Consider the following 17,505-nt stretch of genomic DNA (forward strand, 5'->3'; position numbering starts at 1 on the left):
AAGATAAATAAATATGTGAACATCATGGATGGCAGACAGAAAACTAATTTTTATTACATAAGGGCCTTTTTGTTTCTTTGTTTGTCTGTTGTTGTTTATTGAGGTACCATTGGTTAATAACATTATATAAGTTTCAGGTGTTCAGCATTATAATTTGGTATCTGTGTCACCAACAAAAGTCTAGTTTCCATTCATCATCATATATTTACCCCTCCCAACCACTTCCATAGCCCTCTTGTTACCAATATCCTGTTGTCTGTATCTATGAGTTTGTTCTAATTTTGTTTGCTTAGTTTATGTTTTTGTTTGTTTTAGATTCCACATATGTATGTCTGAAATCATACATTTTTTGGCCTGTTCCATCTGACATTTCATTTCACTTAGCATAATTCCCTCAATAGCCATCTCTGTTGTCACAAATGGCAATATTTTATATTTTTATGAATGAGTAGTAGTTCATTGTATTTATATATCATATCTTCTTTATCCACTCATCTATTGATGGACGCTTAGGTTGTTTCTGTATCTAGGCTATTGTAAATAATGCTGCAATTAACAAAGGGTACATGTTTAGTGTTTTTATATTCTTCTAATAAATATCCCAAAGTGGGATTGCTGGGTCATGTATTTATTTATTTTTTAAAATCCTCACCTGAGGACATTTTTTCCATTCATGTTTAGAGGGAGTGAAATGGAGGAGAGACTGAGAGAAACACTGATGTGAGAGAGACACATCGATTGGTTGCCTGTCACAAGCCCCTGACCAAGGCCAGGAGTCTGCAACTGGGGTACGTGCCCTTGACCAGAATTGAACCTGGAACCCTTCATTCGCACGCTGATGCTCTCCACTCACTGAGCAAAACAGGCTAGGGCAGGGATTGCTGGATCCTAAGTTAGTTTTATTATTATTTTTTTATTTTTTGAGGAAACCCCACACCATTTTCCATACTGGCTGTAATAATTTATAATCCCACCAAAGGTTCTTATGGGGCTTTTTTTAAATAAAAAATATACTACACTCAAATTAAAATGGGGGAAATTATATTCAAGGAGATTCATAGAAAAAAATAAACACACTCTAATTATCCCCTCCAAAATCTCAAATTTTACTAGTAATTTAAGAAACCACAAAGGAGAAGGAGTTATCAATGTTCACCTACCAAGTATGCAGGTTTGATGATCACAGAATTGTTAATGTGCAGAGCTATTAGCAGAAGAGTAAATTCCCTTATCTATTAATATTTAAAAACAAACATCCTAATTTGTTGGACAATCTCTAGATAGATAACTATTCTATAGGTATACCCACATGGATATGGGAAGATGAATGTAAAAGAGTGCCCACTGCAGTATCATTCATAATATTCCAAAATTGGAAACATGCTTAAAGTACAGATAAGGAAGTTTTCAAATAAATGCTTCTTCAAACATACACAGATACCCTATGCAACCTTAAAATAAATGGATTTGTATGTATATGCTGACATACAGAGATCTCTATTATTTTTATAAGGAAAGAGTTTTCAGAAATGCTATTTGGAATAGCCTTCAGTTTGAAAAAATAAGTGTGTATTGCAGAATATGTGTGATGGACATGAATACTTAACTTAAAAATGTCAGTTTTTAATACTAATAAAGGCCAACAATGTAGATAGGTGACAACAAAATTTCCCCCAGTATATGGTGCTTTATGAAATCATTGTGCTTATCATAATCTCATTAATTGAGTTTTGAATTAGCTAGTCATTAAAAAAAATGTTGTTGTCATTGTTGTTTTCTCTCCTTATATCTATCTCTCCGGTTCTCCTGGAGAGAGGGAGAAAGGTTGAAAGCATGTAATCTACTGAGAAAGGTGATAGTGGCTAGTAATAAAATGGTAAATAAAACAATGACCCTAAGTTGGAGCAGCTTGCAGACATAAAAACAGAACAATTTTAATGTTGTGTTTGATAAGCAAAATGTAGGGAAACTCTGGAGTGGGCAGAGTGTAGCTGGCAGATAAGAAAAGATGTCCTCTGTGAATCTAACATAATAAATAGGGGTTTGTCAGTTGGACTAGAAAAAAAAGGGGGGAGCATTTCTCATAGAGAATACAATGATGAAAAATAACTCCTCCCTTCCCTGTGAGTTGAAGGGAGTGTGCGTGTGTGTGTGTGTGTGTGTGTGTGTGTGTGTGTGTGTGTGTGTGGTGTATTTAAAGGTGGATAAGCAGGATCATCATGCAAATGATGAATTCCCTTCATAGCTTAGCAAAATATGCTATGAGAATACAGAAAAGATAGCACCAGAGACTTTCAGGGTGCACAGTTTTGTTGTGTTTTTTATCAGATTATTATTTCTTGTGTATCCGTAGTGCTAAGTAATGGTCATGGAGCCCTCCAAGTAATTGCTGTGCACTGTACTGCCAGGGAAAAAAGCCTAATGTGCTTACATATTTCTTGTCAGTGGGTAATAATAAGCAGGCAAAGTCTCTGGTATTCTGGATAGTTTAATAAAGAAAGATATAAAATAAACTGTAGTGGTTTTCGATGCATGTTTTAATAAAGTTTTTCTTTATCTCTCTGATTTACATCCTGTAATTTCAACCACTATCTAGGGAATCATATCCCTGAAGGCAGGGGTTTTTTATCCAGACACTTTGGACTGGATAATTCTTTGTCTTGGGAGCTGGCTTGTGCATTGTAGGATTTTAGCAGCATCCCTGGTCTCTGCCCACTAAATGCCCATATCACTGCTTCCCACTACTACCATATCCTGATGTGTTCAGTCATTGCCAAATGCTCTCTGGGGGGCAAGACTGCTCTCAGTTGAGAACATCTGTCCTAGGGAACACGCAAGAGAAAAGAAGGAAAACATTTTGAAGTAGAATCACGAATGGAAGAATATGTTATTTGTTACATTTATAGTCACTTCCAAAAAGAATGCCATAATGTTAGAATGTTCATGTCATATCTTTTGTAAACAAAAACCATCCCGTCTGCCCAGGTAAGTAATTTTTATGTTTAAATATTAATTGCCACATCCAAATGCACAATGTGATGACAACAGCAGCAACAACATTTGCATACGTTTTTGGTGCTTAAAGAACAATTGTGTGGTTACTTTAATGGCATTGGCTCTCATTTAAAAATAATTAAATTTACCTTTTTAAAGCATTAATTGAGAAAAGGATCATTTGAATTATGATCAGTGTCTAGTAAGCCATTGGCTGTCATAGTGCTCTTTAGATTCTATTCTAAAAATGGAGTCAGATTAAACAAAGTGAACATATATGGACAGCATGACAGTGTAATGATATGAAGGGCTATGTAACCTGAGTAGACCACGAAGAGACTTGGTACACATTGTACTGATGCACATTTGACATTTTCTCCTGTGATATGCAGTCCATGATCATCCCAACCGTGATGACTTTACTATCTTCTATACATTAGTCTACAGAAGTGCTTTTTAAATTTGGTTTTACATAATTTTACTAAATGTCTATTTTTTCAGAAACAAGACTTAAGAATAGGAAATGAAAAGTCAATAATACTAATTGTCATGTGGAACAAAGAGGAACATTACCATGAATTAAAATTAATCCTGTTTTTGGAGTAGACATTTAAGGTCTTGTGTGGCAGTTTAGAAATGAATATAGAAGGAATGAAATTGTATATGCAAACAGTATTGCCATTCTCAGATGAAAAGGGCGGTATATGTCTTAAGACATTTAGTGATATTACAAGGACATATTATTTAAAAAGCTCCCTTCTATTTGTACGTACGTGTACCAAGATTTCAGCAACAACAGTCTCGCTTTCACCAGGAATCAGGAGTGTTTAGTATAAATTTAAATATGGTTGCATTGCAGTCACTTTAAATTTTTAAAAATGCTTTACATCTAAAGTTGTTTCAAAGAAAACCATACCAAATCACAATCCAATTTGCCTGTAAATAAATGTCATATCTTCTTTGTTTTTCACAGAAACATATTTATAAGGAAATATATAAATCTCTACCTATTCTCTTCTGTGTATTAATAAATATACCTATAATTGAATATTATTTAAAAGCACTTCAGAAATGATAACATATGATATAAATAATGTTTTTAGTTTACTGGAGCGGTCAACATATGACTTTGTATGAAAATTGCATGCATTATTTAAAAACTTTAACTTCCATTAATAACTGAAACTTAGTATGGGATATTAAAAAAAAGATGAAATTTTACTATATGAACCTTCAGTTCTGTGCGGTTCACTCTTTGGAGATGTACTGAAACATCCCTGATCATTTCCTGTCATTTTTGTTCCCCTCTCCTATCTCACACCCACAGGCTCATTTCCATCTGCAGCTGTGTTCTGTGTTGCACAGCAACAAGTAGGGGCACCAGCTGTGCTTACTTTATTGCACTGTTTGCAGGGGGACTGATTTAGTTCTGCCCAAACATCTAGGGAGCTTCACCCTGGATTTCTTCCAAGATTCTAGTAGACATTTTTAAATCACTACCCTGGGGTATAATCTTCCAAATGAGACCATTTCTGTACTTGTACATGGTAAATTAGAGTGCATGTGAGTCATAACACAAGACAACTGATAAATTGTAAATTGTACAAAAATGTCTAAGGTTCATACTTTTTTTCTTCTCATTTTTTATCTTACACCTGTTTGTCTATGTCAGTTAGCTGTTGTGTAACAAACCAACATACAACTTAGTGGCTCAAAAAATCATTTTCTAACAGACTATCAGAAAAACAAATTAGGAAAACAGTCTCATATACAAAACCATTAAGAACTATAAAATACTTAGGAATAAATGTAATCAAGGAAGTGAAAAATCTGCACAATGAAAACTATAATACATGGCTGCAAAAAAGTGAAAATACATACAAATGGAAAGATATTTCATGCTCATGGGTTAGAAGAAATAATATTGGTAAAATGTCTATACTACCCAAAGCAATCTGTAGAATCAGGGCAATCCCTATCAAAATCCCCATGGCATTTTTCCAAAGAAGTAGAAAAATCAATATAAAATTTGTATGGTACCCCTGAAGACCTAAAGCGGAAGAAATCTTGAGAAGTAACAAAGATGGAAGCATCACATTTCCAGATTGCAAACTATATTACATAGCTATGTTAATAAAAACAGTATGGTATCAGCATAAAAACAAATACATAGGTCAATGGAACATGCTAAGAGAGACCAGAAATAAACCTATGCATATATCTAGTCAGGTAATTGTTGACAAAGAGCCAAGAATATATAGTGGGGAGAGAATAGTCTTTTTGTCAAATGGTGCTGGGAAGACTTGCCAGCCACATGCAAAACAATAAAACGGGACCCCTATCTTATTCCACACACAAAAATAAACTCCAAGTGTATTAGAGAGTTGGATGTAAGGCCTGAAACTGAAACTCCTAGAAGAATACATATATTTTAATGACATTTTTGTTTAGTGGTTGATTGATCCACCAGGTTATATTTTATGATACTTCTGATTCCTAAAGTTTCTCCATTAACTTTTATGAAAGTAGACTCGTTTTGAGACTCCCCAAATTAACTGATTAATTTATAATATAAATTACTTTATTGGAATAAATAGTTTCACTGTAAGTTGAACCCAATTCACAGATCACTGCATTAGAGTATATGCTTCCCAAATTCTATTCTGAAAATTCAGATGTGCAATGAACTCACCCATGCAGATGCATCTGGACTGCCCTGATGTACTGCCAAGGGAGCAAACAAGAAAAAGGTAGAAGATAATGTGACTATTAAATAGGATTCAAAAAATCATGAATAAGTGGGGCAAAAGAGTATATAGGAAAGAATGTCATATAGCATAATAGATAGGCCCAGGCTCGAATGCTGCCTTCTCCAATTGTCAACTGTAGAACCTTTGAAACCTCAGTGCCTACATCTGTAAAATGGTTTGAAATGTAATTTTTTCAATAGGTTAATCTCATTATTCAAATAAATGGCTGAGAGCAGAGGGCTTTCCATATCATTGCCATTCAATACATATAATTTCATAATTTTTTTATTAAAGAAATCTATATATATAAAAAGCCAGTGACCGTAATGGCCATAACAACCTTAATGACCAGTTGCTATGATGCCCACTGTGGCCAGCAAACCTGCCCCATCAGGGGATGGGGCCTGCAACCAACCTCTTGGCCCCTCCCTGCTGCCAGCCTTTCCCTGATCGGACTTTCCCACCCCAATCAAGAGTGGGCCAGCCAGCCAAATGCCCTCTCCCTTCCCCTGGCCAGCCCTAACTCCAATCAGCCTGCCCCACCACGATAAGCCTGTAGCCTCTCTCCTGATGGCATGCCCCTACCCCAATAGGGGTGGGGCTGGGCGGCCAAACTCCTACAGCCCCTCCCACTGGCCACCCCATCCCTGATCTCACCCCACACCCCAATAGGGGGTGGGGCTGGCAGGCCAACCTCCCGCAGCCCCTCCTCCCAGCTGGCCCCACCTCCTATGGGCCCCCACCACCCTGATTGTCCCACATCCCCTCCCCTGGCTGGCCCCACCCCTGATTGCCCCCAACCCTAATAGGGGGCAGGGCCCACCGGCCAATCTCCTGCAACCCCTCCTCCTGCCCGGCCCCACCCCAGATTGGCCCCCCACCGGATCAGGAGCAGAGCCAGCCAGCTAACCACCCATGGCCCCTCCCCCTGGCTGCTGGCCCCTGATCAGCACCCCCACCCCAATTGTCTCTGATCAGGCCTGATCAGGGTGGGCCTGCTGGCCAACCTCCCACCATCTCCTCTTCCTGTCAAGCCCAGCCCTAATCCACCCCGATTGGGGCTGGGCTGGCCAGATCCCACCTGTGCACGAATTCATGCACTGGGCCTCTAGTATAATATAAAATTTACTTGAGTAATATGAAATTTAGCATTAGGCATTCTTATTAAAAAAAAAGGATATAATTGAAGATACACAGAAAATAACACTAGCCAAGATATGAAATAGAAGAGTAACTTTTGTTTTGGTACCTAGTTGTTTCAAAAGTGTTGTTGAAGAAGGATTTTTCTTTAATCAAATGATTCTTGGGTGAATACTCAAAGCTTTATAGAATGGCATGATGACTAGAACCCTGTGCTATCACTCTGGTGAAATTACAGCCCTCCTGTGTAAAATGACATTTAAACTATAGCTTGATGACTATTGCTTTTTCACTTTCTCTGGAAAAATCTTCTGAGAATTAAGCCTTAAGAGATTTCTTCAGAGAGGTACTCTCAGCCTCCATAAGTCCTCAGCTTACTTTTACCCAAATTTCTGGTTCAACATTGAGTCACTTGAGATTTTTATCAGAGCTGTGAACCCTGACAAATCATGCATAATAATTTGCAATCTCAGAGAATATTTGCTTGGTATTAAAATGGCTTATTAAATATTTCAAGTCGGTCTTCAGAGACATTCAAGGAAGTCCACTCTTTCTGCTTCTCACTGGCATGTAACTTTATAAAATGTGTGCTATTTATAAAGCTGTAGTACAAAAAGAAACTAAATGAAAGGAATGACACAGGGCAATCCTCAAAGGAAACAGGATTTCAGTTTTATTGTAGAAAAGATATCTTGAGAGCTTTTTTATGTACTTAAATCATTTTCAGATTTGTATAAGACATCAGCTGAGGGACGCTGATCCGTAGCATGGGAACAGTTAAGAGTGCACCATAGGAAATATTTACCATGAAAAGATTATACACTAAGTAACTAATGAAACTTTTAAATGCAATGCTTCTGTTCATTGTTTTTAATGGAAACTATTGTGAAAGTTAAGAAAACATATAGCACTTAAAAATTTTTTTTATGAAAACTAAATATGTAGGGAAGGGGCTGTTGATTTAGTATCTCTTGACCAAATCCATATAATAATTTTCATAGAAAATTAAATTATTATTTTAATATTCTGGTGAAATAATGATCTTATAGGCATCACTTTATATATTTTCATTTGAAAATCTACCAGAGGAGAGGATAATAATTATTTCTTTTCTACTATCTATGCAATTAGGGCACATAACATGAATAAATGAATTAAATGGTCCAATATAGGACACTTTACACAGACATAATGTATAAATCTTGATGATTTTTTTCACTTAAACTTTTAACCAGAAATAAAAATTCATTAAAATTACCAATATAAATCATTAATTTATTTTAAAATGCCAACAGGCTATATCACAAATAGTGTCTAATGTTTTAAAAAATCAAATACCATTGCCCTACCAGTGGTCAAACTGCAGCTCACGAGCCACATGCGGCTCGCGAGCCGTGGTTTGCCGCTCTGTTGACTAATGAGTTTGCCGACCACTACCCTAGATGGTTTGGCTCAGTGGATAGAGGGTCAGCCTATGGATTGAAGGGTCCTAGGTTTAATTCCTGCCAAGGGCATATGCCTGGGTTGTGGGCTCAATCCCCAGTGTGGGTTGTGCAGGAAGCAGCCAATCAATGATTCTCTCTCATCATTGATGTTTCTATCTATTCCTCTCCCTTTCTCTCTGAAATAAATAAAAATAAAAATAATAAAAAAATAAAATACCATTATTTTTTGCTTTAATTTTTCTCTTATGAGATTAAGTTCTAATTTTATCTCATTTATGATGTATCCGGTATCAAATAGTACAGGAAATTATGCCTCATTTTTCCTTGACTTATAACCCCAGACTCTTTTTCAGAATCTGTTAAAGGAACAACTGTAAATTCTGAGAATAAATATCATTTTTCCCACTGCAATTGTAGCACACTGTGTTAGTTTGCTAGGGTCGCTGTACCAAAATACTACCAACTGGGTTGCTAAAACAACAGAAGTTTATTGTCTCACTGTTTCTGAAGGTACAAGTCTGAGGTCCAGGTGACAGCAGGCCATGCTCCCTCCTAAATCACTGGGGAAGGATGTGTTCCAAGCCTCTCCTCTAGCTTCTAGTGGTTTGCTAGACATGCTTGACTTCCCTTGGTTTGTGGAAATATCGCCCCAATCTCTTCCTCCATGTTCACATATACTTCACCGTGTGTGTGTGTGTGTGTGTGTGTGTGTGTGTGTGTGTGTGTCTTCTAATTTCCCATTTTTATAAGAATGCCAGTCCTGTTGGATTAGGAGCCCACTCTACTCCAGAATGATCTCATCTAAACCAATTACATCTACAGTGACTTTAATTCCAGGTCATTTTACTGGAATTTAAAACTCAAACATATAAAATTTCAGGGGAGCCAAAACCGGTTTGGCTCAGTGGATAGAGCGTCGGCCTGTGGACTGAAAGGTCCCAGGTTCGATTCCGGTCAAGGGCATGTAACTTGGTTGCGGGTACATCCCCAGTAGGAGGTGTGCAAGAGGCAGCTGATCGATGTTTCTGACTATTTATCCCTCTTCCTTCCTCTCTGTAAAAAATCAATAAAATATATTTAAAAAAAAATTTCAGGGGAAATAATCCAACTCATAACACACACTTTAAGCGTTCTTATTTTTTGATTACTTATGTTTTAAATGAAAAAGAAAGCTTTTTTTTCTAATTTAAATACTTCCCAAAGCACCAGTGGTTCTTATAATTTTCCCATCTGAACTTTAAATTAATTAGAGTGTAGATAATTTTCTTTTGGCCTGAAACTCCCTTATTAATTCTCTTTGGTAAGAAATCCTTGAACACTTGAGCAAGAGATTTCCATCCCTGTTGTTTATCTCTCCTGCTGCTATCTCCTGGGGCAAGTTGACTTTTTCTTGCTCTGTGCAATGCATATACCTCCGCTCCCTTCAACCAGCTATCTGTTACTCAAAGTGGCAGCCTGTTGCCTTCAGATGCCACCAAAGTACAGTGAGAGAGGCAATTTGCTCTTCCTTGTTTCACACACAAATAGAACTGCCCGGTACCTGTGAGGCCTGAAGCACAGAGATGTGTTAAGGACTGTAGTCTGTGACCTGGGTAGAGGGCTATCATATTTTCTTTTCTTCCCCTAAAACCCTTTCCTGCTGTTTACTTACCTCTTCTACTTTAACCATCACTTAGTCAATACCTCCAATCTACCTTTCTTTCTTTTCTATCTCCTTTCCTACCTTGTTCTTTCTCATCCATTTGTCACTCCATTCATGCTTCTCAGCTTTTACTTAACAAGGCTGGGTTTTATAGACACTTCAAGCCAAGCAGAGCGCTCTTTGTCCTTCATGTGGAGATCCAGCTCATCACCATTAATGAGGTGTGATCTTGTACTATTTCTTTTTCTCAGCTTTCTCCATGAATGGTTGCTTGGGGACTATTTTAAGACGTTAAAAATGATTTAGACTTAAATCACTATTGCAAAACCAGAGCAAGTTTCAAAAGCTTGGGATTGTATAAGTGTGGCTTCTTACTGACCATTATTTCACAACATTCTATCCTGTTTTCTTTTTTTTTTTGAATCCTAGTCATCTCTATATGCCAGGTATTATTAGCATTTTTTCCTATCAGGTCAAATATTTTACTGGTAATATTTTATAACATTTTATCCACTGTTATAGCCTGACCAGGGAAATTACTACAGATTTTAATTAGTTTCAGTGAGGTACCAATGAAAATGTCTCCTAAATCAACATTTTTCTGTAAATATCTACCTACTGGTATTCTCTAAACAAGTTGGAGAGATGAATATTGGAGCAAGTGTCTTTAATATTCTATAATAGTAATAATTATACTTAGTAGTGAAAGAGATAGTTTACATATGATTAGCTCTGATAAGTATAATAAAGCCAGAACATGTAGTGCTAGAATCTGAAAATTCATGGTACACACAAACAAGGCTTCTAAGAATGGACCAGCACTGAGGCAAAAAAGACTTTGTTTTTTTACTTTTAATATTGAGATCATAGATTCACATGCAGTCATGAGAAATGATATGGAGAGATTCCTTATGCCTATATCCTTTACTCACTTTTTCCCAATGGTGACATTTTGCAAAACTATAAAATGATATTATTATTAGTGGATGTCCTCTGTGTCCCCATGGCTGTCCATAGAAGTGAGCTTCTTGGGATGCTGCCGGAATAAGAATTTCCGGAGGCCCCCATGGGAGGATGAGGTATCCTAGAAAGTGTTATTTCTGTGGAATCAAACCTCTGAGTTTCCAAGGTCCCATCTCTGGCTTTTTTCACTGGATATAATTCTCTGAAGATTTATTTCAGTGTCACAAATATTAATAGTCTATTTATTTTTATTGCTAACTAGTTTTTGATAGTATGAATGTACCACAGTTTGCTTAATCATTTCCCCATTGAAGGCTATCTAGGTTATGTTAATCTGGGAGCTACTATGAATGATGTAACTATGAATATTTGTAAACAGGTTTTTATGTGAACATATATTTTTATTACTTTAATATGGATGCCCAAGAGTACAACTTGCTGGGTTTTACGGTAAACGTATGTTCAGTTTTACAAGAATCTGCTAAACTTATATTTCCAGCAGTATATGAGTGACCTAGTTTCTCAGCATTCTCACCAGCATTTGATGTTGTAATTGTATTTATTACCCATAATTAGAGATTTCTTTTAGAAATAACACAGTCAGTCCTCCTTTTCTGGGTATGCTTAATTACTAATTATATTTCTGCTTAGAATATCAATGTAACAATACTATTTAGCTCTGAATCATAGTGTATTATTAAAAGTAATACATTTTTGGTCTGCTAATAAGAATTTTCAGTTGCACTTCTCATGCTAATTCTTTTAAGTTCTCTAGGATCCCTCATAGGCAAAGGAGAAGCTTTGTTTAAAGTTCTGTTGGAATTTAGACTCATAATAGGTCTGTCATACCTGCATATTTGAAGTAATTACTAAAATTAAAGACTGATAATTGTCAGTACTTCCATAGTCAAGTACCAAAATGAATGCAAAATTTTATAGAGGCTTACTTGATTGTGGAAATATTTTTGTTTGATATAAAACCTGTGTTAGTATGTAGAATTTTCTAGTGTGGCAAATTAAATATCAAGTATGCACTTGAAGATGACTCATCAAATACATGTTATAAATAAATGAAAGCTCTTAACCACTAATTCTACAGTGAAGTTGTATTGCCCTTAATAGATGGTTATCATGTTACACTTAGATCAGTTTTATTTGGGAATAACTGGATATTAGATTGATTTATCTAACTATTCAAATAATGTATGCACTTGTAGATGACTCATCAAATACATGTTATAAATAAATGAGAGCTCTTAACCACTAATTCTATAGTGAAGTGCTATTGTCCTTAATAGATGGTTGTCATGTTACACTTAGATCAGTTTTATTTGGGAATAACTGGATACTAGATTGATTTATCTAACGATTCAAATAATGTTTAAAAGGTGTAAACATAAAGAAACTAACATAATAGATCCAAAAAAATTAGTACCACAATATAATATTTTAAAGCTTATAAATTACTCTAAAATGCATTTTAATCACCAAAAAGTTAGTGTGGTGGGAATATCCTGATACCCATTGTGTAAAGACAGTTATATTGGTACTGTGTAAAAGAGACTAAAAGAAAGCTAACTGAACCACGGGAACCAGTTAGGAGTTTCATTAACTGTCCATGTATGAAATAAAAAGAGCATGAATGGCAGAAATGATTTGAATGGGCTGTTGATGGTATTAATAATTTAATGTCAATTCAGTCATCTTCCAAAACCATTCCACCCCTGGTTTTCTGAACAGTCATGTAGCAGGCAATATACACTCTCATTACAGCTTTGACTTTGTCCTACAATTAACACTGATCTGACTTTTAAACATTAATCCAACCCAAACCTAATTATGTGAGTGTTATCAGCACAGAGAGTCATATCATATTCTATTTTGGACTCAGGCAAATAAATTAAGGAATATGTTTGGCTGATAAATCTAAGAATTAAAATTAGTGGGACAAATCCGTTATGGTTCTCCATAGATATCTCAATATAACTCTTTCTGTGTACAAATTACATGCTGAATGCCATAACATACTAAAATTTGTTTTCCTGAATGCACAGGTACCTCTGTTCTGCAGGTGACAGCTACTGATGCAGATGACCCTACCTATGGAAACAGTGCCCGGGTGGTTTACAGTATTCTCCAGGGACAGCCCTACTTCTCCGTAGATCCTAAAACAGGTTAGTGCATTTATGTATGATTTGTGTGCAGGTGCATGTACAATGAAAGAAAACCATGTTTTAATAGTTGACCCTTGAACAACATGAGTTGGAATTATGCAGATTCACTTAGATGTGTTTTTTTTTTCCATTGATTACATATAGTACTATAAATGTATTTAATTTCTAACTTTCTTAATGACACTTTCTTGTCTCTAGCATACTTCATGTAAGAATACAGTGTATAATACATATAACATACAAAATATGTGCCATTCAACTGTTTATATTATCAGTAAGACTTCTGGTCAAGAGTAGGCTATTAGTAGTTACATTTTGGGGGAATCAAGAGTTATCACATATTTTTATAGTGTGTGCGGGGGGGATCAGCACCTCTAACCCTTGCTTTGATCAAGGATCACCTGTATTTTTGTGTACTCTTCTATATCTGACATTGTTATTGTAGCACATTTGAAAATACCCTCACTTTTCTAAAACAATGTGATTGGACAATTGAAGATAAATTAACTGCTTTCCTGAGGATTTTGATTATCCAATATTCATACCTATACCAGTAAAAATCTCCTTATATTAGTTTATTCCTGTAACAGTTAGTGAAATACTTTCTCCTTAAAACAAACATGGGGCATTGTGGGAAATGAGATTTTCAAGTTTATTGTTTGTTTTATTTACATATTAGTTTAATTCTTTGCAAAAGAAGGTAAATGACTTATTTTGATTATTTTATATTTTATTTGTATTTGATTGTCACACAAGTTGTTGTATATTACATTGGAGAATTGTATTGAACTGACATTTTTTCCTAAAGAGAAAGAATTTTCAGCCCTTAAATATTATATTAATTATGAGAAATTAACTGAGAATAAATCCAAAGACATATCAACATTTTTTTAGGAAAACTGAATCTGCCCACTTTCCTCTCTATTTTTCTGGCCAAAACAATCATATGCTATCATATCACTTGATGTGATGCCAAAATGGAAGTGAAGGATATTCAATAATGCATTATAGGGTTATGTTACAACAACACAATCTAAAAACCACTAAAAGCTTGGCCTCATTGACAATTTGTTAATAAAAACTTGGCTAAATATAAAACTCATTTTTAATGTAGACAGCTGTACAGTACATATAAGTCTCAGGTTTACTAATAATTTCAAGGGTATACCAATCATGAGACATAGATGAAGCAAGGAGAGAGATCCAGGATGTTCCAGTAGCTCCCTAAGTCACATTTGATGCCTTCTGAGTAAGATTAACAAGTGGGGTCTTCAAGTAAAGGGCACTACCACAGAACTAGTGCAGAGAGCCACCTTTGGTCATAACTACCCCCTTATATTCATCTATCCTATCTAATAAAAGAGTAATATGCAAATTGACTATCACTCCAACACACAAGATGGCTGCCCCCATGTGGTCAAAGATGGCTGCCCCCATGTGGACACAAGATGGCCGCCACAAGATGACCAGCAGGGGAGGCAGTTGGGAGGGACCAGGCCTGCAAGGGATGGCAGTTGGGGACAATCAAGCCTGCAGGGGAGGGCAGTTAGGGGTGACCAGGCCAGCAGAGGAGGGAAGTTGGGGACAACTGAGCTTGCAGGGAAGGGTGGTTGGGGGGGGCCCAGGCCTGCAGGGGAGAGCAGTTGGAGGGACCAGGCCTGCAGGGGAGGGCAGTTGGGGGGGACCAGGCCTGCAGGGGAGGGCTGTTAGGGGTGACCAGGCCTGCAAGGGAGGGCAGTTAGGGACAATCAGGCTGACAGGGGAGCAGTTAGACATCAATCAGGCTGGCAGGGGAGTGGTTAGGGGGTGATCAGGCTGGCAGGCAGAAGTGGTTAGGGGCAATCAGGAAGGCAGACAGGAGAGCAGTTGGGAGCCAGCAGTCCTGGATTGTGAGAGGAATGTCCGACTGCCCGTTTAGGCCCGATCCCGATAGGCAGTCGGACATCCCTTGAGGGGTCCCAGATTGGAGAGGGTGCAGGCTGGGCTGAGGGACACACACTCCCGTGCATGAATTTTGTGCACTGGGCCTCTAGTATATATATAAAAGCCTAAGCCACTGTTATGACCAGATGACTAGCCGGTAGCTATAGCATGCACTGACCACCAGGGGGCAGACGTACAATACAGGAACTGCCCCCTGGTGATCAGTGTGCTACCACAGCCAACCTCCTGCTGCTGGCCAACCTCCTGCGGTCCCTCCCCCTGGCCGACCAGTCCCAATCGGCCCCCATCACCGGCCAGGCTGAGGGACCCCACCCGTGCACAAATTTGTGCACTGGGCCTCTAGTATACATAATAAACACACAAGTTTTCTGGGAACCTTGCTCCACAAGTTTATAGACTCCAGGTTTGTTTACCATTATCTTAGCCAATATGGTACATCTAACTGAAAAGATGTTATAGACAAGAACACTTTCAATGATTAATACCATTAGATTGCTAAGAGTATTATCACCATCATATTTACAAAGAGATGCAACCAAGTTACTTGTTCTTTTTCATCCTTGTCATGCTCCAATACAGAAGTTAAGAATAGACATCAGGCATACTGCTTAGCCCCATAATTCTCATAACTTATGAATAAAATAATGAAGAATATATGTGGATATGTATATGTAAATGAAGAATATACACACATATATATCCACATATTATATGCATTTTAATTATAGAATAAATTATAATATGTAATTAAATTAAGTAAAAATAGAAATTAGGAGATTATAAAAATAAGTAATGTAATGTTACCTAAACCGAATGTGATATACTAAATATTTAGAAATAAAATATTTATTAATTTGGCAATCAAACTTCTGGGACAAAAATATGTATACATATGTGTAAACATTTTTAATCTGGTAGGGAGGTTTGGAATTACTTAAATATATGTGTTTTATTAAAATATATTTACACTATAACATTTTGTAAATTTAAGGTGTTTGACATGGATTTGATTATTTCTATATTGTAATAGGATTGCCATTGTAGTGATAGAAAATCTTAAGACATCTCATTGATATTACTGTTGCTCCTTTTGTTCTATTTTCCCAATAATCATGGTTGTTTTATATAAGAAAGAAATACATTTCTCACTTTATATATCCATCTCCCTAGAGGAAGGAAACAAGAAGACTGTTCCAATTACCTTGTTTAGTATTGCACACACACACACACACACACACACACACACACACACACTTGCATGCAGGCACACACATGCATAAATATGCAAACACACACATGGGCTTTAGCCCAGTGATTTTCAACCAATGTAAGAATTTTTAAAAAATCCAATACCTGACTATTTAGTAAGGCACACTGACCTCTTTTTCCTAAGATTGTCAAATAGAAAAATGACAACAGCCAACACAACAATAGCCACCTAGTGTGTATGAATCAAAACTATACCTAATTTTTGTCAGATCAGCAAAAAAAATATATGTTTTGGTGTGCCACAGAATTTTAGTAATTAGTTTATGTGTGCCATGAGGTGAAAAGGGTTAAAAAAGTCATTGCTTTAGCCCATTAGCTATCCTATACATAGACAAATGTTTATTTTAAAAAATATTACAGTTACTTAAAATAATAATGCATGGTATAAATATCCTATATGAATTTTGAAAATTTCTATGCACTTTTTGAACTTTTTAAAAAGCAAATACTAATTCTGTGTGTGTATGTGTGTCTGAATGTCTATCTGAATGTTTGCACATGTTGGGTGTGTGCGTGGACTGGTATATACTTTGGATACAGTAGGCTTCTGAGGACAAGATTTGACTAGTGTTGTACTCTTCTGTAATTTGTGCATTAGTGAAGCAAAATGTATCTGTAACACAATATTTAAATAAATATTGCAGTTGGTTATACATATTTATAGGTTAATTAAGTACTTCATTAAGCAAAAATATTATTTATAACTTAAAACAGGCTCTGCTCACATACTGTTCTATGAAATTATCTTGGCTCTTACATTTTCTTTGCTCTTTTCTTTAAGCACAATAATTCACTGTGTGAAATGTATGCCTGCATGTTGATGTTTTAATTTTAATATTATAGTGGCTGAAGCATCATGAGAAACTATGGATATATGTACTACTATAAAGATTCTTTAAATATTCAATGTCTTAGTTGTCTGTGCTAATAAGTATTATAACCTAGAATGCTCATTATTGTCTTTAAAGTTAAGACTTCTTTGGTAATTTAAACTTAAAAAGATCTAGTACCATGTAATTATACACCCTCAGAAGTAAGGAATTTAGTGGAAGTTGTGCTTAAAATAACTGGAATAAAGTACAAATAAACATACTAAAAACTTAACAGTTGCTATGGAAGGGATGTTATATAAGAAATGTTGGCATAGTAGTTACTTATAAATGTATATTTTAATAGTAACACTT

At 36.3% G+C, this 17,505-nt stretch overlaps 1 protein-coding gene across 13 annotated transcripts in view; it reads left to right on the top strand.

Annotated features, from left to right (window-relative positions):
• Positions 1 to 17,505, top strand: part of CDH18 (cadherin 18) — a 727,687-nt gene that overhangs the window by 553,905 nt on the left and 156,277 nt on the right. For all 13 annotated transcript variants that reach the window (XM_080682139.1, XM_080682135.1, XM_080682142.1 and 10 more), the window contains one exon: positions 12,989 to 13,108. In XM_080682139.1, coding sequence (XP_080538265.1) covers positions 12,989 to 13,108 — 120 coding nt within the window. The remainder of the gene's footprint in view (positions 1 to 12,988; positions 13,109 to 17,505) is intronic.

This window comes from Plecotus auritus, assembly GCF_963455305.1.
Source record: "Plecotus auritus genome assembly, chromosome: 7".
Classification (NCBI taxonomy): Eukaryota; Metazoa; Chordata; class Mammalia; order Chiroptera; family Vespertilionidae; genus Plecotus; species Plecotus auritus.